The following is a 27,760-nucleotide window of genomic DNA, read 5'->3' as shown; positions in this document are numbered from 1 at the left end:
ATTCTGAAAAAGTTTGTGGGAGGGGGTCCTGTGACACATAGAGAAGGGAAATATTAGTTCCTTTGCCATGTTCACCTATTCTACAAATAAAACTCCAATGTCCAGAATTCCCATTTTTAATACCTGCTTGTCCTTGGGCCTAGGGCTGGGCGATATGGCTGAAAACTGTATCACTATCAGTCTTTCATATCGGTCGATATCGATAATTATTGATATTTTCATGACCCATTTAAAATAAGGAGAAAAATATTACATTTAAACATTTTTATTTTAAACTTCCTCTGATCATAGTCCCCTCAGTTATTAAGACAGAAATGTCAATATCCATGGAAAACTCAAATAATTAAAATGTAAACATAAGTCCAAAGTCACAATGAACACTTAATTATCTCTTAACATTTAAGGTGCAAAATGAAAGAAAATGTAGGAAATGCTTAATAAAATATAATAAAATAGTGCAAGGTGCATTTTCTGCTTATGAAGAGGAATCTAGCAGACCAGCACGAGACAACGATATGGCAGAACCAAACATGATACTGTTACATGGATGGCTGTTAGCGTATCACTCCCTATGTTGCTAGGTTACCAGAAAGCGAGTGCCTTTGTTAATGCAACTGTCACAGGCAGCCGGAAGTGGACCAGAAGACTAGCAGTTAGCCCTTGTAGCGTGGACGGTAAATCCAAACGCGGAAATAGCACGAACAGGCAGGATAACCACGCGAGTCACTTTAAGAACTCTCTCACGCCGAGAGCAAGAGTTTACACAATTATACCCGCTGTTGCGGGAGAGAGATTGATTTTACTGCAGCTGTTTACGGGAGTGTAGTCCAGTGTGGGTAATGCAGTCCAATGTGCGTGAATGCGAAAATGTGAGATGAATATAGAGCCTGAACCTGTTTTCTTTGAGCAGTTTTTTGCTTGATTTAAGTACGGAATCCACCCGTAAGTTTGTAATATCACCTGACAACGCATAAAATAAAAGAATGGACATGCATCGACTCGTTTGTCTTTCTCATCACTGCATGGGCATGAATTAAAGGGCTGTTGCGCTGCCGCGAGAAACAACAAAATGAAGTGGAGAAGCTAACACCGCGTTCTAGCAACACACACTCAATTAGGAATTGGACCTAAAATCACATAAGATTCGGCGAAGCATCGGAAACGACATGGGCAGACTCAATGACCGAGCGATGTGAAGCGCCATCTTGTCTCTTTTTATATTTCCTGAATCGCGACCGTACTACTTCAGGGTCCTAGTGCCGGTCGCGGAGTGCTCATGACAGCAACCAAACTAGCTTCGCAACCTCAATTTTTATTCTTTGTCGGAAGAAAACAATCGAACGTTTTTTTCGAACACATTTTTTATTGATATCGATCACGTGTCTATCGCGATACATATCGTTATCGTTTTATCGCCCAGCCCTACTTGGGGCATTTTCTCCTTGGGCTTGAATGCTTGCCTTATTGGATTGCGGGAAGGTGACTGACTTTGCCATTGCAGAGTATTCCACGTTACCTAAAAAAAAAGTATTGTTCAGGTCATTGGTCCTGTCCACTGTGAAGGGCTGTCCAATGAGTTTTGAAGTCACCGAATCTGTGCAGATGGTTGTTGCAGGGCTGTACATGTTTTAAGCAAACACTAATCAAATCTTCCTCCTTTTTAGGTTTTACCATTACAGCATTTTTATTTGTCGTCAAAGTTAACCACCAAGCATTTAACTGCAATAAATACACGGTGTACCTGATTAAGATGTAAACACACTCAAAAGCTGTACATTAACTCTTTAATTCCAACTCCCATATACTGTGGTACAGAGCTACAATAACAAAAATTGTCTGTCAATAAAAGGTATAAAGTAAATAACCTTGAATTTATATTACTCAAGAAATTGCTGAAAAGTACATGTTAGGTTTTCCTGCCCTCATTATTCTATATAGAAAGTACTGACACTAATAAACATGCAAACTGATATTTTCCACATTCATATTTTACAGTGATTTGCAATTACATTTAATGTACTGATAAGTGAAAAAGCTAAGTTAAACTAGAATTTTAATAAAACAGTGAGATTTAGATCAAAACAATAATTTCTATAAATGCCTGATCGAGGCACTTATGCTTTTGGAGAGTATCGTCCACACCTATGGCCATCCAGGTGAGCATCACATTGGGCGATGTAGGTAAAATAAAAAACTCCAGATGTTAATCCACAGCTATGTGCGTAATTTCCCTGTTCAGGATAAACAACACACCTTCCTATCAGGTCATCATATCTTACATCACTGTCCCACACCTCAAAAATCAACGCATGACCAAATTCTATTGAACCAAAATCATAACCAGTGTACCATGTTGGGTTGTCATCATCCATCACTATGTTTGTCTCTCTATACATGTTATTGTACCACACTTTGACAAACCCATCTGTTTGAGTCCAATAATCTGAGCTTAGACCTGTTGCCCGCTGCACAACCACATGCAAGGTGCCATGGCCTGCTCTCAGAGGGCAGCAGTTGTGATCCAAGTTTGGTGCTGGTTTGCAATCGTGGTTCTGATTATGTTTTAAAGTTAGCATGTTCTCTTCAATGTATTCAGTTACAGCCCTCTGCAGACTGGAACTTAATTCTTGGTCAGATACCAGGTGATGAAGAGGATAAATGACATATGATATTATCTCAGGGTTATCACGCAAGCTGTTCATCCAGCTCGCATAAACATCAGCTGGGCTCTGAGGAAACAGAAGGTCTGGAAAGTAACTTTCACCTCCCAAGACTTCCAACTTTTGTGTCAAGAAGCTCTGATAGAAGCCCATGCTCATGTTATCCCTAAGAATAGTGGAGCATTTATTAGAAAATGATGTATTTGCAGGCAGAAATCCTAGAGCCATTTCTAACTCAATGTTTAGACAGTTCTTTATTTCAGAATCCAAAAATCCCTTTAAGGTTGCAAGGCAGGTTCGGAAGGCTGTGACTTGTCTCACACGTCCTCCTAAATTGACACGATGGATATAATGGGTGCCGTATGTATCAATAATCCTCTGATACCGGGATTTCGTTTTCTCGCTGTACATTTTAGGCAGCTGAAGTAAATGTCTAGTGAATTCTGCACTGAGCTCTGGATGATCCATTACCCTGAAGCTGAAAAAGAGAGAAAATATTATTAGTTGTCCTTGACTTTGCTACCTAAATACCTACATTTCCAAGACAATGTGGCCCGAAAAACTATGAAAAACATACCAACACTTCTGTTTTTAGCTAAGACTGTACAATTTAAAGAAGAAATGCTACAAAGATTTCGACTTTTCTAGCCAAGTACTAATAGCATGGTTGTCACCCATAAACTCACAAGTATAGCCAATAAGCGATCTTCTCAGAAGTAGCAGTTTTAGTGTGTGACCTAGTAAGAGCATGGAATATGACTGTCATGCAAGCTTTCAGTAGAGAAGACTCTGTATAAGAGCATCTGCCAAATGCCTAAATGTAAGACTGTTATCATAACAATAATTGCATGCAGCCAAAGTATTGCAAATAAATCTATGGTTTACTAATACCATAAAATAAAACCAGATGTAATCAGTAATGCATGTTATATTTGCACACTGCACTTAAGGACATAAAGCCTATTACTTAGGGTTTAAAATGTCCTCTCCCACTGTGGCTTGTGCTTTATGTATGCACACGGCTGGCTGATACAGTAGCTCCTCTTGCTATCTACAGAAGCCATCTTTACCTAGTAAAAATAGATTATCCAAATAGATTTGTCTATATGACAAGAAACATCTGTCTAGTTCTACAAACAGTATCAGAAGTATTAGCAACATGAGGAGTTATAATTAAAAGTAATTTATATTAAATATCCATGATAAGGAAACACTGCATGATTTGGAAACTTTTAAGTGGGTGGAGGGTTAAAGGAGCTATAATACTCTGAGCATAGGCTTCTCTACTGAAAGCTTGCATGACAGTCATATTCCATGCTCTTACTAGGTCACACACTAAAACTATTATGAGCAAACTTGCTCTACCTGTGTGCATGCGAGCATATTTTCTTAGAGTCAGCTAAGAGCATGAACATTCTTATTTTCTATAAACAGTGGGTGGCATGCTAACAGCATGAGTACTTTACAATTCCAGACTCCTGGGTTCAGTCTGGAGCTCAAGTGACTGTCCTTGCATGTTGTTCCTGTGGGTTTCTTGGGTTTACTGGTTGCCCCCACTGTCCAAAAAACATGCTGCTAGAAATATGTATGTGCATGGTGACTTATGCTGGACTGGCATTCTATTTAGGGGGAAATCTCCCCTAGTGTTATTGCAATTTTCATATACATTCTTCACTATTTCTATTTAAAAAAACTTACTTTGGATTGATGAGAAGGGCCTCTAATAGCTAGACAGTTGATAAATGTAGTGACATTCTCCCTCTAACCTTAACAATAGTTTTCATAAACCTGTACCATTAATAAACCCTTTGTGTTATAAATAACTAGTTGTGATACAATATAACATTGCTTAGCCAAGGACTCATGTAAAATAGCACTAAAAATGTCATGTGTTTACCTATAATAAGTGCAGGTGACCTCATGAAGAGCAAAGGTCACCGTGTCCATCTTGTGCTGCGATTGGGCAAACTTGGCTATATTGGAGTGACTCCCTCCCAAAACAGCCTTGCCCAAATAGTCTAAGTTAAGGTCTATCCCCCAGTCATTGTTCATTAATGATGTGGAGCTTTTGATGAGCGAATCAATGGAATGGTAAAGAGCACTTGACAGCTGTTTGCTACAGCGGCTTAAAGGACGCCAGTCCACAATAGACAAGGGAAGTTGCTGTATCTGTCCTCCCTGGAAGCGATTCCTGCACACAGTACATGTGCGGTTATCCAACCTGTGGGATTTGACATTTATTAAATAGGCACCTTTACGTTGCAGCTTGACTACATCAAATCCTTCTCCTGCAAGGTTGTATCCAGGCACAAAGGGTGCTTTTTCACATTCTGACTCTGTTCCTCTGCGGCATCCTGAGCTTTGATGACAAAGGGTCAGAAGTATGCTGACACAGACTAACATGTGGAGATGGGTCCCCATGGCTTCCTTTAAAGACAGATAATACATGGTAAACATAAGCATGCCATTCCCTGCATCTGAAAATTATACAGTTATATTGCTTATTTTGTGTTATAATTTTCTGGTGTACAGGTCTTATTGAGTCCAAATAGACAAAAGTTTTTTTGATATGCCAATTTTTTTTACAGAATTGTTGGTCTATTTTAAAGCAGAATTACCATGTGAAATACCAGGTTTTCTTAAATAATATGCTATTATTAAAAATGAAATCATGCACTCCTTCCAACAATGCAAAAATATTGCCACACGTTTAGGTCTCTCAAAAAAGCTACTTTAGAAAAACTTAACAACAACTTGGCTGCATGAGTATTACATTAAGCATGCATTTGGCTGAAATGTAATAATCTTTTTCAAAATGAAACCTTATTTAAAGGTTATTTGGTGATAAAATACCAGTATATTATGACCGAAGGTCCGGAGGGCAGAGGGGGTCTGGATCACTGGCAGCTCAGGAGCACCATGTTCTTCTAATTCTGTAAAGCTGCTTTGCAAAAATTATCATTGTTAAAAGTGTTATATAAATAAGTAGAATTTTATTAAATTTTATTGTTTTTGCCAAAATCAACAGAATTTTTCTGCTGACTGGTTTTGTATTCATATTTTTGGTTCAGCACAACTTTAGGGAGGGAGTCTAACCAATTGTGGCATGTTAAGGAGTGCCTTATTCCTGAGAATGTGGCACTCCCTCACATGCCATGACATGCCACAACCGTTTAGGTGCCTAGGTGTTTTCAAGAATGCTGCAAACATTAAAATGTTACAATTATTTAGTTTTTTTTATTTCAGAAATATAACATGGGTAATAATAGATGCATTGATGCTTCATGCAATATACTGTATTTGCATTCTCTGAATTTAAAATCATACAGTCCCCTACAAAATATTGGAATTGAAGACTGCACTTGTTGCTACGAGAGGCTTTTAAATAAAATTGAGACTTGTGATTATATTTTCCATGAATCAAGGTATCAAACCGATTGACAGAATCCTTCAAGTTCAATCTCTTTAACTCTTAGTCACATTAAAATATTTCAATTGTGCAAATGCATTTAAAAAGGCCAGAAAAACCAGTATCTAAGATTTATATTTTGACTTCAAACAAATGTCCTCAGTATAAAGCAAATGCAAAATATTTGGCCTTGCTGTTCCAGTACTTTTGGAAGAGACTGTATGTCCTTGGAGCGACTGGGTAATTGTGCAGTTATTTCTATTATAAAGTGAAGATGGTTACCCAAGCTGCTACTGAAGGCAGCTAAAAGAAGGTTGACCTAAGCAACTAAGTAACTGGTATTATTGACACTAAATAGACAAAAGTTTATATCAGATACGGTATAGTATATATAGTCCTTCTACAGAGTTCGTAATGTCTACTTTAAAGAGGAAATAACAGTTTTTTAAGTAATGTGCTTATAAAATTATTATATAAAAATTAAACAATTATTATTAAAAATGAAATAATGTCCACCTTTCACCGGTGCAAAAATATTGCCACACATTTAGGTCTATCAAACAAACTACTTCAGGAACACTTTACAAAAACCTGGCTGCACTTTTATTTTATTAAGCTTTTATTTAGTTTACATGAATTTATCTTTTTTTTTTTTGTATTAAATTTAATTTAAAAGTTTTGTGAAAAATTACCAACATACTCTGACAGTGTCACTTTGATGTGCTTCTAGGAAGGATCCAGCTGAAAAGTTCCTCTGAAAGACTTGGGTATTTGGAGCGAGTGTTTTCCTTTTGCTCTGTTTTTGTCAGAGTTGACAGAACTCATTAGCTTACTGATTTTAGGAGGGAGCCTAACCAACTGTGGCATTTTACGCAGTGCCTTATTCTTGAGAATCCTTTACATGCCATTACATGCCACAGTCATTTAGATGTTTAGGTGAGTGCCACATTCCCAAGAAGGCAGCACTTCCACATATGCCAAAATATTTTAGGTGTTTTCACATAATTTTAAGTTTTTTAAAGCATTATTTCATAAGTAAGTAAATGACTACCTGACTGTTGGGTTGTTCAACTAGGTGCATAAACAAGCTTCAGCTAGTCCAGAATGCAGCAGCGAGAGTCTTCACTAGAACCAGAAGATATGAGCACATCACACCTATCTTATCTTCACTGCATTGACTCCCTCTGAAATTTCGCATTGATTTTAAAATACTACTCTTGACATCAGGGACGTGCACAGATATTTTTTCAACAAAAAAGTATATATATATATATATATATTAACGCAACACTGACTTCCTTTTTTAAAAAATTATTTAAAAAGTTAATTTTATCTTCCTCAAACTTATGCAATTGTCCTTGCATGGTCCTGCACTGCAAGCATGATTAAAATTAATTGTTTAAATACTTTTTGTTTTTACAAGCAAAATAACTTTTTAGCTTCACACAACCAAGCATCAGAATACTGCCTTAATGTTTTAATCAAATACATTAATATTATTATTGCTATGCATGTACACATACACAATAACTGATGGTTAATGACATGGGCTTAGTTTCACATTTGAGGGAGGACTGTATCACCATCATCAAATAAAACCTTTAAAATCCACATTTAGATGGAGTTTGTTTTAAACCTACTACGCTCAAAAAATATTCTGTGGCTTAGTAAATATAAGAGAAATATTTAACTTTATTAACTAATCTCGGAAAATCTTACTTGATTGTTTGAATTAAACTTACCAAAATAATTGAGAAAAATTCAATAAAAGCCAATGTCATGTATGTATTTGTGGTTGTATGGACTACTATTTTATAAAGGTTTAGAGGAAATTAAAAGAAAAGTTAAATTATAAATATTGTTATTTTTAATGTTTAATGTTAACTTATTTCTACTCAGTTTTTTATTAATTAATGTACAGTACCAGATGCAGTTACTCAGATTTGCTAAATTTTTTAGAGTATTTCTAACCTTCATCTGTAGATTTCTTCTAAATTTACGCTATGATATATGCTTATTAGTAACTTTAGTAAGCTTATTACTAACTTATTGTAGTGTTCTTCACTGCTACGAAAGAACTTGGAGAGACGAGTGAGCTTCCTTACTGATCAATGCAAATGTCTGGGAGTATTTTATTCAGCACAGCAACACACACAACCTGGCCGAAGCCACTAACCCAAACACCTTTCCCCAACAGGGTGAACACGTAACAACCCCTCCCGCAAAGCATGATGGTTGCTAATCGAAACCCCGCCCACACCACATTATTTTATTACATGATGGCTTGGTTGAATTCTATTCGCTTTAGAACTCCTGACCTGATATTTAGATATACTATTCTTCAATAAATATATTTGTTTGACAGGGAAGCTGTGCGCAAACAGGAATATATATTATTTTTCAAAAAAAAAAGTACTTCGATCAAAGGATGCAGGCTGCTTATCAGTACCCATATTATTAAAAAAAACTACAGCAGGGGGCAGAGCTTTTTCTTTTTCAAAGCCCCAAAATTATGGAATAGCCTTCCAAATAGTGTTCGGGACTCAGACACAGTCTCAGTGTTTAAGTCTAGGCTAAAAACCTATTTATTTAATCAAGCATTTTTATAAATAGATTTGCCTTAGTTAAAGGAGCGTAAAAGATTTGCCTTAGGTATGTGTCTCTTTGGCACGCGTTTGGTGTCTGGGAATGGTTTCTCTTTACCTAGAACACGGTGTTGGTAGCTGTTTCTCTGAGGAGCTGACAGTTCGATAGTTTAGGACTGGAACTTCTTACAAGTCTACCTGAGTTTTCAATAACTACCTGGACTCCATATTAATATCAACTAACATTAACTTTTATGCTGAACTGCCTGCCACCTACCACACAGTATGACTGCAGCGGTATGACGAACGCGTGACTCTGGCAGACAAGCTGAACACTTTCTATGCTCGCTTCGAGGCTGCAGCTAAAGACGCTAGCGATGCTAATGCTAGCGGCGCTAATGGCTGCAGATAGGAAGACACTGCCAGCACCGGAAACGCGTTCATCATCACCGAGCATGACGTGAGGAGAGCCTTCAAGAGAGTGAACACCAGGAAAGCAGCAGGACCAGACGGCATCTCAGGCCGTATCCTCAGAGCCTGCGCAGACCAGCTAGCACCTGTGTTCACAGAGATATTCAACATCTCTTTATCTCAGTCGGTGATCCCCACATGCTTCAAAGAGTCCATTATTGTTCCTGTTCCGAAGAAACCTCATCCTGCTTCTCTCAATGACTATCGCCCTGTAGCCCTCACCTCAGTAGTGATGAAGTGCTTTGAACGCCTGGTCAGAGACTTCATCATTTCTTTACTACCGGACACACTCGACCCACTACAGTTTGCATAATGCCAGAACCGTTCCACAGACAATGCAGTCTCTCATCTCCTCCACACATCACTTACTCACCTGGACACTAGGAAAGGAAATTATGTTAAAATGCTCTTCATCGACTACAGCTCTGCATTTAAAACCATGATTCCCTCCACACTCACCACCAAGCTCGAGCACCTGGGACTCAGCTCATCCATTTACATTTACATTTAGGCATTTGGCAGACGCTCTTATCCAGAGCGACTTACAAAAAGTGCTTTAATGTTTACAACATTGGATACATACTTACACTGGGTTAACTAGGTTAATAACTAAGTGCCATTAGTCCAACACATCTGCGAAGGGTTTTTTTTTTTTTTTTTTTTCCCTCGGAGGGGGTTAGTCCAAGTACTGGAGAAACAGATGCGTCTTGAGTCGTCGTTTAAAGATAGTCAAAGTCTCTGATGTACGGACATCTAGAGGAAGTTCATTCCACCACCTAGGTGCCAGAACAGAAAAGAGCCTGGATGAATGCCGCCCTCGATCCCTGAGAGATGGTGGGATGAGGCGAGCAGTGCTGGAGGATCGGAGGGAACGTGGTGCAGTGCGTGGTGTAATAAGCGCAGAGAGGTAAGTGGGTGCTGGGCCATTTTTAGCTTTGTAGGCAAGCATCAGTGTTTTGAATTTGATGCGGGCAGCTACAGGAAGCCAGTGCAGGGACCGGAGGAGTGGGGTGGTGTGGGAGAACTTGGGAAGGTTAAAAACGAGTCGTGCTGCTGCATTCTGGATCAGTTGCAGAGGACGAATCGTGGACAGAGGCAGGCCTGCCAGGAGTGAGTTGCAGTAGTAAATAACAAGGGACTGAACAAGCACCTGAGTAGCCTGTGAAGAAAGAAATGGGCGAATTCTTCTGATATTTTAAAGAAGAAATCGACAAGAGCGAGTAAGGTTAGCAATGTGTGGGGAAAATGACAGATGATTGTCCACGGTTACCCCAAGATTGCGGGCAGTGGTTGAGGGAGTGATTTGGTTGTTGTCCATGGATATCACAAGGTCTTGACCTGGAGATAAGTCACAAGGGATAAACAACAGTTCGGTTTTACTGAGATTGAGCTTCAGCTGATGAGCAGCCATCCAAAATGAGATGTCTGCCAGACATGCTGAGATCCGGGTGGAAACCTGAGTGTCAGAGGGAGGAAAGGAAAGAACAAGTTGGGTGTCGTCTGCATAACAGTGGTATGAGAATCCATGCGATGATATGACCTTACCAAGAGACCGGGTATAGAGGGAGAACAGAAGAGGACCAAGTACTGAGCCCTGCGGGACACCAGTAGAGAGTCTACGTGGGGCGGATGTAGATCCCCTCCATGTTACCTCATATGACCTACAGTATCTTTTAGGTAAGAAGCAAACCATTGCCACGCTGTTCCACAAATTCCAAGGCTTGTAAGAATATGTGTCAAGGCATACAAGGCATGTATCCATGTGTCAGTGGATCTCCAATTTTCTGACTGGCAGACCACAGGCAGTAAGGATGGCGGACATGTCTTAGCCTCACTTACTCTCAGCACTGGAGCCCCCCAGGGTTGTGTTCTGAGCCCCCTGCTGTACTCTTTGTACACCCACGACTGCGTGGCCACTACCAACTCCACCACCTCAGAGAGAGCTTGAGAGACTTTAGACTGCCCTCTAAGGTGCTCAGGAATTTCTACTCCTGTACCATAGAGAGCATCCTGACGGGAAACATCACGAAACATCACAAAAAGTATTGTTGTAAGTTATAATTAAAAGTAATTATATTAAATATCCATGATAAGGAAACCCCTCATTATTTGGAAACTTTTAAGTGGGTGGAGGGTTAAAGGAGCTATAATACTCTGAGCATAGGCTTCTCTACTGAAAGCTTGCATGACAGTCATATTCCATGCTCTTACTAGGTCACACACTAAAACTATTATGAGCAAACTTGCTCTACCTGTGTGCATGCGAGCATATTTTCTTAGAGTCAGCTAAGAGCATGAACATTTTTATTCTCTATAAACAGTGGGTGGCATCCTAACAGCATGAGTACTTTACAGTTCCAGACTCCTGGGTTCAGTCTGGAGCTCAAGTGACTGTCCTTGCATGTTGTTCCTGTGGGTTTCTTGGGTTTACTGTTTTCCCCCACTGTCCAAAAAACATGCTGCTAGAAATATGTATGTGCATGGTGACTTATGTTGGACTGACATTCTATTTAGGGGGAAATCTCCCCTAGTGTTATTTCAATTTTCATATACATTCTTCACTATTTCTATTTAAAAAACTTACTTTGGATTGATAAGAAGGGCCTCTTATACCTAGACAGTTGATCAATGAAGTGACATTCTCCCTCTAACCTTAACAATAGTTTTCATAAACCTGTACCATTTGATAAACCCTTTGTGTTTTAAATAACTAGTTGTGATACAATATAACATTGCTTAGCCAAGGACTCATGTAAAATAGCACTAAAAATGTCATGTGTTTACCTATAATAAGTGCAGGTGACCTCATGAAGAGCAAAGGTCACCGTGTCCATCTTGTGCTGCGATTGGGCAAACTTGGCTATATCGGAGTGACTCACTCCCAAAACAGCCTTGCCCAAATAGTCTAAGTTAAGGTCTATCCCCCAGTCATTGTTCATTAATGATGTGGAGCTTTTGATAAGCGAATCAATGGAATGGTGAAGAGCACTTGACAGCTGTTTGCTACAGCGGCTAAAAGGACGCCAGTCCACAATAGACAAGAGAAGTTTCTGCATCTGTCCTCCCTGGAAGCGATTCTTGCACACCGTACATGTGCGGTTATCCAACCTGTGGGATTTGACATTTATTAAATAGGCACCTTTACGTTGCAGCTTGACTACATCAAATCCTTCTCCTGCAAGGTTGTATCCAGGCACAAAGGGTGCTTTTTCACATTCTGACTCTGTTCCTCTGCGGCATCCTGAGCTTTGATGACAAAGGGTCAGAAGTATGCTGACACAGACTAACATGTGGAGATGGGTCCCCATGGCTTCCTTTAAAGACAGATAATACATGGTAAACATAAGCATGCCATTCCCTGCAAATTATACAGTTATATTGCTTATTTTGTGTTATAATTTTCTGGTGTACAGGTCTTATTGAGTCCAAATAGACAAAAGTTTTTTTGATATGCCAATTTTTTTTACAGAATTGTTGGTCTATTTTAAGGCAGAATTACCATGTGAAATACCAGGTTTTCTTAAATAATATGCTATTATTAAAAATGAAATCATGCACTCCTTCCAACAATGCAAAAATATTGCCACACGTTTAGGTCTCTCAAAAAAGCTACTTTAGAAAAACTTAACAACAACTTGGCTGCATGAGTATCACATTAAGCATGCATTTGGCTGAAATGTAATCTTTTTCAAAATGAAACCTTATTTAAAGGTTATTTGGAGATAAAATACCAGTATATTATGACCGTCTCACTTTGCAGTGCTTCTTGGAAAACCCTATCTAAAATGTCCCTCCGAAAGACTGAGAGATTTGAAAGGAGTGTTGTTTCACTCTGTTTTTCACAAAGGTCCGGAGGGCAGAGGGGGTCTGGATCACTGGCAGCTCAGGAGCACCATGTTCTTCTAATTCTGTAAAGCTGCTTTGCTATTGTTAAAAGTGTTATATAAATAAGTAGAATTGTATTAAATTTTATTGTTTTTGCCAAAATTAACAGATTTTTTTGCTGACTGGTTTTGTATTCATATTTTTGGTTCAGCACAACTTTAGGGAGGGAGTCTAACCAATTGTGGCATGTTAAGGAGTGCCTTATTCCTGAGAATGTGGCACTCCCTCACATGCCATGACATGCCACAACCGTTTAGGTGCCTAGGTGTTTTCAAGAATGCTGCAAACGTTAAAATGTTACAATTATTTAGTTTTTTTATTTCAGAAATATAACATGGGTAATAATAGATGCATTGATGCTTTATGCAATATACTGTATTTCCCCTACAAAATATTGGAATTGAAGACTGCACTTGTTGCTACGAGAGGCTTTTAAATAAAATTGAGACTTGTGATTATATTTTCCATGAATCAAGGTATCAAACCGATTGACAGAATCCTTCAAGTTCAATCTCTTTAACTCTTAGTCACATTAAAATATTTCAATTGTGCAAATGCATTTAAAAAGGCCAGAAAAACCAGTATCTAAGATTTATATTTTGACTTTAAACAAATGTCCTCAGTATAAAGCAAATGCAAAATATTTGGCCTTGCTGTTCCAGTACTTTTGGAAGAGACTGTATGTCCTTGGAGCGACTGGGTAATTGTGCAGTTATTTCTATTATAAAGTGAAGATGGTTACCCAAGCTGCTACTGAAGGCAGCTAAAAGAAGGTTGACCTAAGCAACTAAGTAACTGGTATTATTGACACTAAATAGACAAAAGTTTATATCAGATACGGTATAGTATATATAGTCCTTCTACAGAGTTCGTAATGTCTACTTTAAAGAGGAAATAACAGTTTTTTAAGTAATGTGGTTATAAAATTATTATATAAAAATTAAACAATTATTATTAAAAATGAAATAATGTCCACCTTTCACAGGTGCAAAAATATTGCCACACATTTAGGTCTATAAAACAAACTACTTCAGGAACACTTTACAAAAACCTGGCTGCACTTTTATTTTATTAAGCTTTTATTTAGTTTACATGAATTTATCTTTTTTTTTGTATGAAATTTAATTTAAAAGTTTTGTGAAAAATTACCAACATACTCTGACAGTGTCACTTTTCTGACTAGTGAACCAAGATGGCGCCGGTGAGGTCGGCTGCCGTCACGACTGCTCCAACCACCTTTTCTTTGTTTTTGTTTTTTAAGTTAGTTTTTAGTGTTTTAAAATCGGCAAAATTACCACCATGGAGTACATTAGGTATGATAGAGACAATCATGTTTCTATTGGTATACAATGTACTCACAATTCGACGTTTTTAACTCCGGATCCGAGGTGGCCGAGTGAGATCCTGAGGGACAACAAAGGACGCGACGCGAAGCGGCGGCCACGAGGGAAACGAGCCGGCGTCAGGAACAGGCTGAGAGCCCGTGCACACCGCATACCTCTGCCTAGCATCCTGCTCACCAACGTCCAGTCACTGGAGAACAAGCTCGCTGACCTCAGGGCCAGGATAAAGTCTCAGAGAGACATTCGGGACTGCAATCTCCTCTGCTTTACCGAGACATGGCTGAACCCAGCGGTGCCGGACCACGCTATCCAGCCGGCCGAGTTCTTCTCGGTTTACCGCATGGACAGGACACGGGACTCGGGGAAGTCAAGGGGAGGCGGCGTGTGTTTAATGGTGAACAGCAGCTGGTGCAACAGCGCTAGCGTTGTTCCTCTCACACGCTCCTGCACACCAAACCTGGAACTACTGTCCATCATGTTTCGCCCTTTTTATCTACTTCGGGAGTTTACATCGGTCATAATCAGCGCTGCTTATATTCCACCACAAGCGGACACGGACACTGCCTTATGCGAGCTGCATGAGGCACTCACACAGCATCGGGACGCTGCCCTTATTGTGGCGGGGGACTTTAACAGTGCCAACCTCAAACGTGCAGCACACCAAACAATGCAACAAATGGAGTTGGCTCTACTATCTCTCCAAATACTCCAGAAAAAGTTTCAAAAATATTGGTCCAGAACATGTAGAGTCTTGGACAAGTCCAGAACATATGCAGCAGAGTTGCAGGAGCCTGTCTGCATCTGTCACACGTTGTGTCTATATCAGCTTTAATCTTAGAGAGTCTGACTTTTGACCAATGTAGACGATGCACAATCTTAAATTGTATTACAGCATGTCTAAGGCAAATGGATGATGAGAAAATTCCCTGTATTATTTTGTGCCAGATTTCCTCTGAAATTGGTTCATCTAAATCTGTCTCCCATTTATTCCTAAGTAAGTCTAAGGGTGTTAAATCATACATATTGAGTATTTCGTAAATCCTGCATATAGTTTGTTTTTGGACTGATTTACATTCAAATATTGAATCTTATAAAGAAAGTGGAGGGCATGATGGGAAATTATTAGAATTCAATGCCACAAAGTTCCGAAGCTGCAAGTACATATAAAAATTGGATTTGGGAATGTCGTATTTCTGCACCAACTGTTCGAAGGATGCAAAATTTCTATCAATATAGAGTTCAGACAATGAGACCAAACCCTTTCTAGCCCAAACTTTAAAGGCATCATCCATCATAGACGGAACAAACATGTAATTTTTAGCAATTGGGGCAGCCTGTGGTAACTCCTTAAGGGAAAACGATAGTCTGAATTGATTCCAGATTTTAACTGAATGTATAACAACTGGATTAGAGGTCAAACTAGAGATTGGTTGAATAAATGGTATTTTAGAACACAATAATGCTACTAGAGAAGTGGGCCTAACTAAGGGCCCCTCCAGAATTAGTGACTGATAGTGACTGATAATAATTTCGGAAACATGCATTAATTTTAAGACTATCAGTATTTTTTAAACCTTGCTCATTGTTAATTACAGGGATAGACTGATTGGCAGTTCTTTGTTTTAGCTGATGAGCAAGTGTTCGCCCAGCCTTGTCCCCATGCTCATAGGACATATGTCTTGATTTAGAAAGAAGATATTCAGCCTGCCTTGTTGACAGGAGATAAAACTCAGTCTGCAAAAGTATTCGCTTTTTTATTATGTCTGCAGAGGGTACATAACTATATAGTCTATCTAGCTCCAGTATCTCATCAGCCAGTTCTTTAAAGCGTGCAGTGTCATTTTTATTCTTCTTTGCGCAATATGAAATTATCTGGCCTCGTAAATATGCCTTAAGTGACTCCCATATAGTTGAAGAGGACATCCCTGGTGTTTGATTGATCTCAAGAAATAATGCAATCTCAGAGAAAATGAATTAAGTGAAAGCTTCCTCTGATAGAAGCAAGGAGTTTAACCTCCAGGGACGGTAGCTGGATTGTGTATTGGGGATACGCATTTTCATAATTAGGGGACCATGATCAGATATAACTATAGCTCCATAATGACATTTGATAATAAAAGGAAGAAGTCTCTTGTCTAGGAAAAAAGCATCTATACGGGAAAAGGTCTTATGAACAGAAGAAAAGAAGGAATATTCTCTGGAAATTGGGTTACGAAACCGCCAAACGTCAGCTATACCATATGATTTAAGAAAAAGTTTAATTGAACGTGCTGATTTAGTAAGGGGAGCTTTTTTGGACGAGCTACGGTCTAAAACGGGGGAGAGTACACAATTTGTGCCAGAATGACTGGGAGGGAATAAAGCTGGCCCACCACAATAACATATCGCCCCAAGGAATCAGCCTCTATACTAGTCATAGTGAATGGTGTATTTTTCTTGATGACTATGGCCACACCTCTAGCTTTTGAATGGAAATTGGAGTGATATATCTGTTCCGCCCAAATCCCTCTGAGCCGGAAATGATCCGTTGTACGTAAATGAGTCTCCTGAAGAAATGCGATGTCCGCATCAAGTTGTTTTAAGTGTGCAAATACCTTTTTACGTTTCACGGGATGGTTAAGTGACTTAACATTCCAGCTCACGAAATTAACTGAACAGCCATTGAGCCCTTTAAAAGTTTGGATAGCTGTCATCTTAAGGGGAAGTATTTATATGTATGAAATCCATAAAAGCAACTTGGGAGTGAGTGAAAATTAACATGGACATCTGACAGAATAAGTCTGGTAGAAAAAAAAAAACCCGGATAAAACCCCACCCCCCTCCCCCCCATCACCTACAAGAACATGGTGAACAAAATACCCTGCAAAAACAAATCCACACATTAAGTGTTTGTGTTGGGAGCTCTACAGAGCCAACAGCTCACGCTCCCGCCAAACCCACCATACTAAAGTTACTCAAATAGCGCATTATGATATGTCGTAAAATCTGCGGAATAAGATAGTAATAATAATGGTAATAACAATAAGAAAAACAGTTAAAGTAAGCCTATTGACACCAGCAAAGGCAATAATATTAGACGCTTCTCTTAAACTGCAACTAATCAATACAAGCTCACAATTAAAGAAGAGCTATATTATTAATTAAAAGATATAATAAAATAGTAATAACAACAATAATAATGATGATGATAATAATAATAATACCAATAAAATAAATAAACCAAACAACTAAAAAAAGTAGGGAAGGAAACCTTAACGATATATCAATAGTAAAATTAGTGATTTTTCCATCAGCAGCGAGACTATTAAGTAAATATTGTCATGTCAGAATTATCCGTGGAAAGTCTCCTGCTCATGACTAAACAGTACCCTGTACGTCCTCTGGAAGGAGCTAAAAACAACGCGAACTAAAAGGTCACTGCTCCACTGAAACGCGGTCTAGGCTGGAAAACGGTATAGACGGATAAGTTAAGTGTTTTCATAGTTTTCAAGCCTCTGTGGGGATAATGTTTTTCCTGATATACCTCATGGCTTCCTCTGCATCTGTGAATACCTTTTCTCTCCCGTCAAGTGAAACACGTAAACGGGCTGGGTATAGGATGCCATACGAGACACCCTGACGATTGCGCAGTAGATTCCGAGCCTCAGTAAACGCAGCCCTGGCCTTGGCAACACTCGCAGTATAATCCGGAAAGATGGCGACTGATTCTCCGTTAAATCTCAGCGGAGCCCGAGCGCGCGCACGGCTCAACACCTCGACACAGTCTTGGTGAGAGTGAAGTTTAGCCATGATGACACGCGGTTTTCCATCCGATCTTCTTTAAGCCTGAATTCTATGCGAGTGGTCCACAAGCACATACTTCTCCAGTTGTAGTGTTTCTTTCAGCAGCCTCGAAACAAACACACTAGAATTTGATCCCTCCGTCTCAGCTACCCCCACTATCCTGATATTGCATCTTCTCATCCTTCCCTCCATGTCCTCGCATTTCCCTCTTAGCTCAGCTACCTCTGTTTTCAAACAAGTGACCACAGATTTTAAAGTTGTCACCTCGTCTGAGCACGTTGATAGGCCGCCTTCCACCTCCTGTATCACGGTCTTTATCTCCTGTATTTCAGAGTGAAAGGCCGCCGCATTGTTTATAATTTCCCTTTTAACGGATTGTATCTCGTTCCTAAGGGCGCTGAAATCATCGGCAAGCGCATTTTTTTGTTCAGCCTTAATTACTGCCGAGATGTCTTCTTTTAATGAGCGAAGAATCTCGGATTTCAAGGCCTCAGGATCCATTTTCTCCGGACTGCCCGGAGGGGGTGGTGTTGCTCGGGACCGGGTGACGGTGGAGCACGAAGACGAGGCGACGTTGGGCCTAGTATTAGATGATGCGTCGTATTTATATTTGCGTAGTTTTTCCGCCATTGACCCGCATGTTAATTTCCCCCTTAATTTAAAGTAAAATCATATAAAATTTTATATAGTGTTTTCGTAAAATAAAGCGCTTATTTATATAAAAAAACAAGAGTTCGGCGAGAGCACGAGCCAAACACGTCCTACCCCATAGCCACGCAAGAGCGCCCCACAAAACAAATTTTTTTAAATTAATTGTAATGTGCAAAACTCTGTAGACTACCCTTCCCATATATCAACAAAAGACAAAAAAAATACGGCTGCATAACTATTGGTTGTGTACCTTAAGTTTTTGTGCTTCTGATTACCTCAGCAATATTGTGACACTGCCCTGAGACAGCCTGCACTTGGACTTCTGATTGGCTGAGCAATAGTGTGACCCTGCCCAGAAGTCTGCACTTTCCAGAATTCTCCTGAGGTGAGTGGCTTTAGTTCATATTTTTAACTGCTACATGAGGTGAGTAGCATTGGTTTGTATTTTTAGCTGCTGCCTGAGGTGTATAGAATTAGTTACTATTTTTAACTGCTGCCTGAGGTGAATTGAATTAGTTACTATTTTTAACTGCTGCCTGAGGAGAGTAGAATTAGTGTATATTTTTAACTGCTACTTGAGGTGAGTAGCATTGGTTCATATTTTGAGCTACTGCCTGAGGTGAATAAAATGAGTTACTATTTTTAGCTGCTACTTCACCGTTTCGTGTGGCTCGATCGGGACTGCTATGGAATAAATTTTGGTAGGGATTCGTTGCACGGTTTTCCCAAAATTCCCAAAAAACAAATTTTTCAAAATTTATCTGTATTTCTTCTTCCTATTATTATTATTATTATTATTAAGTGTGTACTTATTACTCTTCGACAAAAAAGTTTGGACCGTTCCACGCCCCACAGCTTTGAGATAATCCTCACGTATGTTACACCACTATGAATTTTGGTAGGGATTCGTCGCATGGTTAATTCATATTTTACAAATTTATATGGGTGTTTAAAAAAACAATTTAATTTACCAGACTTGATGAATATGCTAATTCTATGACTTATCTATGCAATTTTTTTTTCATTGATACAAGATTGGTATAATTGTGAAGTAGCCTAGTTCTTAAACCTCAAGGGAAAAATGTGTTTTATTTAAAATGTCTTCAGAGCTTACTTTTTACAGTGCTATTTGAAATGGAAATGGCAGCTGGCATCAAAAGCAAAACAGTATATATTTTAGCTCTAGATTTTTGTTTTTGGCTGTCATATTGGTCCAAAAAAAAAATAAACTAAGCAACTTCTTTTTAAAATTTACTGATTTTATTAATATATATTTATTTCTTTTTGATGTTGGTTTTCCCAAAGATTATATTGTGTTCAAGTGATGAATATGTTTTCATTTAAAAAAATTTTTTCTCCTACAGTGTCCTGGAGCTCCAAAATGGAATTTGCCTCCAAATACAAGGTTTTGACAGACAAAACAAACAAGGAGAACAGGAACTTAGAGGACTGGCATAAGGTCAGAGACAGGGGGGTTTTAGAGAAAAATAATAATTTGACGATAAGTTTTGTGTATTTTTCTTGCTATCTAAATTACTAACTTGCTTAGCTCATTATCACTGTTAATTGTAGTTTTACATTGCCATATCACTAATTGGTATTAAATAACGACTTTATATTATGCAGTCCTATTATTATGAATGGGACAAAGTGCCATGCCCAACATGGCGAATAAACCCTGCCTTCTAATTGAAAGAGATAGTTGTTGATTAATAAAGCCATCGCGTCACTGCAGCAGCTGTTAGAAGCTCCGGTTCCTATAGAAACAAGCAGCGTTCGCACATTCGCGTTCATGACTGTGCATGCACATTGGCTGCTCTAGCATTATAAAAAAAAACTTTTTGTCTCAGCTGTACGGACATCTACAGGAAGTTCATTCCACCACCTAGGTGCCAGAACAGAAAAGAACCTGGATGAATGCCGCCCTCGATCCCTGAGAGATGGTGGGTTGAGGCGAGCAGTGCTGGAGGATCGAAGGGAACGTGGTGCAGTGCGTGGTGTGATTAGAGCAGAGAGGTAAGTGGGTGTTGGGCCATTTTTAGCTTTGTAGGCAAGCATCAGCGTTTTGAATTTGATGCGGGCAGCTACAGGAAGCCAGGGCAGGGAGCGGAGGAGTGGTGTGATGTGGGAGAACTTGGGAAGGTTAAAAAGGAGACGTGCTGCTGCATTCTGGATTAGTTGCAGAGGACGAATCATGGACAGCGGCAGGCCTGCCAGGAGTGAGTTGCAGTAGTCCAGTCTTAAAATAACAAGGGACTGAACAAGCACCTGAGTAGCCTGTAAAGAAAGAAATGGGCGAATTCTTCTGATATTGTAAAGAAAAATCTACAAGAGCGAGTAAGGTTAGCAATGTGTGGGGAAAATTACAGATGATTGTCCACGGTTACCACAAGATTGCGGGCGGTGGTTGAAGGACTGATTTGGTTGTTGTCCAGAAATATCACAAGGTCTTGACATGGGGATGAGTCACAAGGGATAAACAACAGTTCAGTTTTACTGAGATTGAGCTTCAGCTGATGAGCAGCCATCCAGGATGAGATGTCTGCCAGACATGCTGAGATCCGGGTGGAAACCTGAGTCTCAAAGGGAGGAAAGGAGAGAGTAAGCTGGGTGTCATCTGCATAACAATGGTATGAAAATACATGCAATGATATGACCTTACCAAGAGACCAGGTATAGAGGGAGAACAGAAGAGGTCCAAGTACTGAGCCCTGCGGCTCACCAGTAGGGAGTTTACATGGGGCAAATGTAGTTCCCTTCCATGTTACCTCATATGACCCATCTTCTAGGTAAAAAGCAAACCATTGCCACGCTGTTCCACAAATTCCAAGGCTTGTAAGAATAGATAATAGAATCTTGTGGTTCACCGTGTCAAATGCAGCTGACAGGTCCAGGAGGATAAGGACAGATGACAAAGTATGGTTTACAGTAGGAGCACTGCAAGGAGAGCACAAGAAATACATCTGTCCAATTACCACAATCTGTTTTATTTTCAATCAATGGAGGATAAGGGAGGACGAGTAATCCTGAACCTCATTCTGTCAGCTGTTTCACTTATAAACTCTGAAATCTGTTTTGTTAAGGATATTTCAAAATTAGGATTTAGCCATAACCAAACATGCTTCCGGACTGATTGAATGAAACCAGTGAGGTGATCCAAACTTGAATGCAAGTCGGGGGCAACCTGTATTTTACTGTGTGCCGTATTATTACAACCTTAAAATGTCCAAGTTAAATCTCCTTATGTCATGAACGGTTGGTCTACTGGCTGCTGTTACTTGCCGTGGACTTAAAGGCAGGCATAGGCGCAGAGGGGATGATGGTATTAAGAGTCTTAACAATAAACATAACTAAATAAGACATAGAATAAGGAAACAAAAACAAAGAAACAAACCAAGGACTCAAACTACAAACACAAGGCTCTTTAACAAAGGTTCTTTGGCTTGACAAAAGGCTCGTTAGCAAGACAAAAACTAGACCTGGAGCTGAAACAAGACAAGACCAAAAAAGGGATTAGGCTGGGGACAGTACAGGACTAGAGACAGGATAAGACTGGGGGCAAAACAAGACTAGAAATAGGACGAGACTGGGGACAAGGTGAGACTAGGACAGGAGTGAATATGACCGAACAGGTTAGTAGTCAGCGGGGTTAGTAGCTAATATGGTTATTGTTGTTATGGTGGATGATCTAAACATGTTAGTATCTACAAGTGTTAGCATCTAAAGGGGTTAGTACCTAAATCTACTTGGGGAACGAACACACAAAAGGCTAAGCACATATGAGTCCAAGCCTGGCATGTATCATGTAAAACAAAAAACTAATTTCCAAACTGACCATGCCATTAATTAATTCACGTTTTACTGTGAAAGGATATACACTAATCAACCAAATCATTAAAACCACTGACTGGTGACGTGAATATTTGCTTTTCAATAAAAAATTATACCTCAAGAATATATTGGATGGCATGTGAATGAGCAAAATTAAGCATCTTGGTGACTTTGACAAGGGCCAATAGTTCTGGCTAGAAGACCAGAAGGTTGGTGCAACTACACAACAGAAAAAAAAAACGTTATAGGTTTTAAAAAAAGACACATCTCAAATATGATTTCATTTTGGGTTCTCTTTGTTTTGGTCTGCAATGCACCTTTCAGTCACATGGCGGAGCCAGTTAGTTATCTTTAACCGACATCATTCTACCTGCAGTTAGGGTGGGAGTACAGGAAATAAACACATTTTCACAGATTGTCTGTGAACTCTGCCTATACTGTAAATGCATTTATTTGGTTACATTGGTAAACACAGATTTTATTGTTGACTTCAAAATGTACATGTTTTTAATAACGCATTAATATGAATTGGTAATTTCTTATGTAAACCATCTCTGGTTTACTATTCAAGACTACTACTACTACTACTACTACTACTAATAATAATAATAATAATGATAATAATAAATTAATAAAATGATGTTTAGGTGAAAAACTGATCCTTAACATTAATTTATGCACATATGAACTTTTTCATGAGTCAGCAATGTCTATTCTAATGTTTTGATTGTTATTAAAATGAGACACTCCTTATACAGAATATTAGTATATTGCGTTTCACAATGGTGTTCAATATCAATGGTAAAATTATACATTTACAAGTTTTTTCTCTAGATATTTTTAAAGGATCAAGTAGAATTCAATTTTATCGTGTCTACATAAGTTGAGATTAAATTATGATCATATCTTTATTAAATACCGGTTTAATTGTCTGATGAGGGCCACATGTTGAAGAACGTCTCGGGTTACTTTGCTGTAACCCTGTTCCCTAAAAAAGCGGGAACGAGATGCTGCGTGAAAACGCTATGGGAACATTTTTTTTGTGTTGCCGTTTGTGAAGCATGTGTGTATCAAACACGCCAAATTTTGGCATATATAACCTCGGTCAGGTGACGTCATCTGATGAAGCGCACCTGCAGGTTATAAATAGGAGTGAACCAGAAACATTCCCCAACCCGGAGTAGCATAAACATCCAAACTATAAAATCTGACAAATGTGTGCGGAGAGAACCAACCTTCCGCATAACATACTTGCTGCAGGGGGACACCCCTTGCCAGCGCAATAGATGAGGCAATCTCCCTGGTCAAATGAGCCCTGATTCCTAGAGGCAAAGTGGGACCACGCGCCTCATAGGCTAGGGCAATAGCATCTCTCACCCGCCCCCTTTCCTGCTCTGGAGCTGTAAAATGAAAAATACAGCTGGGGGCAGAGCTTTTTTTTACAAAGCCCCAAAATTATGGAATAGTCTTCCAAATAGTGTTCAGGACTCAAACACAGTCACAGTGTTTAAGTCCAGGCTAAAAACCTATTTATTTAGCCAAGCATTTTTATAAGTAGATATGCCTTAGGGAACGTTCCCAACCTCTCCTTACATCTCACCACCTCACGTTCCGCCTTCCACACACCTGTGTGCCTTCCATAGCCCAATTCTTCAGCGTTTATTTCATGCCTTGACTCTTTGCTACCGACCACGCTTTGTTTTTTCTCGACCTCGCCATTGTCTCATGTTTTTGATTCCCACGCTCACGGATTTTGTTATTGACCATTGGATTTGTTTCAACGACTACGAACTCGGATCACGAACTTTTCCTCGTCTCTCTGGCACCGAACTCTGCCGGCCCCCGACCACGAGAAAGCTTAACGAAATCAGCCACCAACCTGTGCGACGTCTCCATTCACTCGCCGGCTCTCCACGCCTCCGCATCCCTGCACGAGTCACGCTGCACGCAAAGCCCTGTCGCCGGCTCTCCGCACTTCCGCATTCCTGTGCAGGACACACATAGCGCTCTCGCCGGCTCACGGCGCTTCCGCATTCTTGCGCCTCTCTCGTCCTTTCTCTGCACACGCAGCTCCCCAACACAGCGCAGCAAGCGCTCCAGCTACAAACCCGTTTTCAAAGAAAACCACTGCCAAGCCAGTTCCAAATTCCACATCCAACATAATCAATTCCTTAAAGTTGCTCCACTGCACTTGGATCCATCTCGACCTGCGCACGTAACAGTATAATCTGGCCAAAAATGGACCCAGCAGAGGCAGCTCGCCTGAGGGGGGCGCTGGAGAGCCAGGGAGCCCTCCTAGGCAGTCACCAACAAGAAATCAGGCAGATCACCTCCACGCTTCAAACTATCACGGAAACCTTAGCGTCACTGACCACTCAGCTACAGCAAACACAACCACCTCCGGTAATTATCCCACAACCCTCTCTCCCAGTACATGCCACTGGTCATGAACCACGCCTACCTGCCCCACCCACTTATGATGGCGACCCGTCTACTTGTCGCTCCTTCCTGTCGCAGTGTTCCCTCATTCTCGAACTGCAGGCCGCTTCATTTCCCACTGAACGATCCAGAGTGGCTTATATAATCACGCTCCTCTCAGGGAAAGCAAGGGAGTGGGGAACAGCATTATGGGATGCCCAGGTTCCTTGCTGTTTCACGTACAAAACATTTACTGATGAGATGAGGAGGGTTTTTGACCGTTCGTTCACAGGACACCAGGCAGCAGGACAGATACTTCAACTACGCCAGGCATCTAGCTCTGTTTCCAACTACGCCATTGATTTTCGGACACTGGCGCCCTCCTGTGGCTGGGACGAAAAAGCCCTTTTTGATTGTTTTTTTAACGGACTCTCAGACTCAATCAAGGATGAGCTTGCGGCCCGAGAGCTCCCGTCAGACCTGCAGGGTTTAATCGACTTGGCGACACGCATCGACGCCCGTAAACGATCCCGACGCGAGGAACCTTCAGTAAAGTTTACACTCCAGCGCCCACTTTTACTACCTCTGAGCCACCTCCTGAACCAATGCAGATAGGTCGCGCACATATTTCTCCAAGGGAGCGTCAGCGCCGTAGTCATGACGGGGCCTGCTTTTACTGTGGCCAGTTAAGCCATGTTGTGCGTTCCTGTCCACTAAAAGGTCGGGCCCCCCAGTAGTTCTGGGGTTACAGGGGGGCCCTGCTTCCACTCTTTCCCCAGATCAGCGTTCATGTTTTCCTGTCACCTTGACCCTGAACAGTCGCTCCCACATCACCCACGCCCTAGTAGACTCTGGAGCTGACCAAAACCTGATCTCCACCTCTGCCGCTTCTCAATTTAAGATCCCGCTCATTTCTCTGTCTCAACCATTCGTTGTTCAGGCCCTTGATGGCAGTAGACTCACTCCTATCACCCATCGCACTTCTCCCATTACCTTACAGTTTTCCGGCAATCACATTGAGTCCATCACCTTTCTCGCTGTCCAAAACGCTCACGCACCCATTGTCCTGGGTCTCCCGTAGTTAAGATTACATAACCCCCACGTAGATTGGGTGAAACGAAGCATCCTGGGCTGGAGCCCCACCTGTCTCTCGTCATGTTTGCGCTCTGCTACCACAGGGCGAATCTCCCCCACCTTCCAAGAGGAAATTCCTGACCTGACCAAAGTACCAACGGAATATCATGATCTTCGACAGGTCTTTAGCAAATCACGGGCTGTCACCCTACCACCTCATCGCCCCTACGATTGTGCTATCGACCTTCTCCCTGCCACCTCCCCTCCTAAGGGCCGACTGTATTCTCTTTCCCGCCCAGAAAGAGAGGCTATGGAACAATATATTAATGAGTCACTCGCAGCCGGCATAATTCGCCCCTCCTCCTCACCTGCAGGAGCAGGATTCTTTTTTGTAGATAAAAAGGACAAGTCCCTCAGACCCTGCATTGACTATAGGGGATTAAACGAGATCACAGTCAAGAATCGCTACCCCCTTCCACTAATGTCGTCAGCCTTTGAACTACTCCAGGATGCCCGCATGTTCACCAAGCTTGACCTGAGAAACGCCTACCATCTGGTCCGAATAAGGGAGGGCGATGAATGGAAAACCGCCTTCAATACCCCTACTGGCCATTATGAGTACCTGGTTGTCCCATTCGGCCTAACCAACGCCCCAGCAGTTTTCCAGGCACTCATCAATGACGTCCTCAGAGACTTCCTCAACGTCTTCGTGTTCGCTTACCTCGATGACATTTTAATCTTTTCACGCTCTGAGGAGGAACACAAGCTCCACGTCCGTCAAGTTCTGCAACGCCTGCTAGAAAACAAGCTGTATGTCAAGGCAGAAAAATGTGAATTTCACTGCACCTCCACTTCTTTTCTTGGTTTCGTTATCTCACCGTCCGGCATCCAAATGGACCCCACCAAGGTTAAGGCGGTAACTGACTGGCCGCTACCATCTTCCAGACGTGAACTTCAGCGCTTCTTGGGATTTGCCAATTTCTATCGTCGCTTTATTAAAAGTTACAGCATGGTGGCAACCCCACTCACAGCACTCACGTCGACCAAAACCCCATTTCAATGGAACCCCATGGCAAGCAACGCTTTCAAGGAACTCAAGCATCGATTTACCACAGCACCCATCCTCACCCTACCCGATCCCTCCCTCCAGTTTGTAGTGGAAGTGGACGCTTCTGAATCCGGTGTAGGGGCCATCCTTTCCCAAAGATCACTTAAGGACAACAAACTTCACCCTTGCTCCTTCTTCTCGCGCCAACTCACACCCCCAGAACGAAACTATGACATTGGAGATCGGGAACTCTTGGCAGTCAAACTGGCCCTCGAAGAATGGCGACACTGGCTGGAGGGAGCCGAACACCCTTTTCTTGTATGGACGGACCACAAGAACCTTGAATATCTAAAGTCGGCCAAAAGACTTAATGCTCGGCAGGCGCGGTGGTCACTTTTCTTTTCTCGTTTTCACTTCACACTATTATACCGGCCAGGTTCTAAGAACATTAAACCCGATGCCCTCTCCAGGCAATTCTCCACCTCCCAGCACACGTCCCCAGCTGAAACCATCCTTCCTACATGTCTTGTGGCTACTATGCGGCTTGAAGTAGAAAACCTGGTCCAGCGGATCCTTGATCAGGAACCAGGCCCAAGTAATGT

General features: G+C 40.9%; 1 protein-coding gene across 2 annotated transcripts; it reads right to left on the bottom strand.

Moving 5' to 3' along the window:
* Window positions 1-1,777: 1,777 nt before the first annotated feature.
* Window positions 1,778-14,175, bottom strand: LOC128530340 (perforin-1-like). 2 transcript variants are annotated; one of them, XM_053504231.1, is made up of 3 exons: window positions 14,168-14,175; window positions 11,910-12,439; window positions 1,778-3,138 (listed from the first exon to the last, which is right to left on the bottom strand). In XM_053504231.1, the coding sequence occupies exons 2-3, from the start codon at window positions 12,431-12,433 to the stop codon at window positions 2,115-2,117; spliced, it is 1,548 nt and encodes a 515-aa protein (XP_053360206.1). In that variant the 5' UTR covers window positions 12,434-12,439; window positions 14,168-14,175; the 3' UTR covers window positions 1,778-2,114. The 2 variants fall into 2 exon arrangements, with proteins under 2 accessions (XP_053360206.1, XP_053360205.1); XM_053504230.1 differs by lacking the exons at window positions 11,910-12,439; window positions 14,168-14,175 and adding exons at window positions 4,558-5,087; window positions 6,770-6,844.
* Between the last annotated feature and the right edge of the window lie 13,585 nt (window positions 14,176-27,760).

This window comes from Clarias gariepinus, chromosome 9 (assembly GCF_024256425.1).
Source record: "Clarias gariepinus isolate MV-2021 ecotype Netherlands chromosome 9, CGAR_prim_01v2, whole genome shotgun sequence".
In the NCBI taxonomy this organism is placed as follows: Eukaryota; Metazoa; Chordata; class Actinopteri; order Siluriformes; family Clariidae; genus Clarias; species Clarias gariepinus.
This window is presented reverse-complemented; position numbering and strand designations above follow the sequence as displayed.

Coding starts and splice junctions, on each gene's coding strand:
- LOC128530340 (XM_053504231.1), bottom strand. CDS start 12,433: ATGGGGACCCATCTCCACATGTTAGTCTGTGTCAGCATACTTCTGACC. Junction 3,139..11,909: donor GTCACCTGCACTTATTATAG/GTAAACACATGA, acceptor TCTCTTTTTCAG/CTTCAGGGTAATGGATCATC.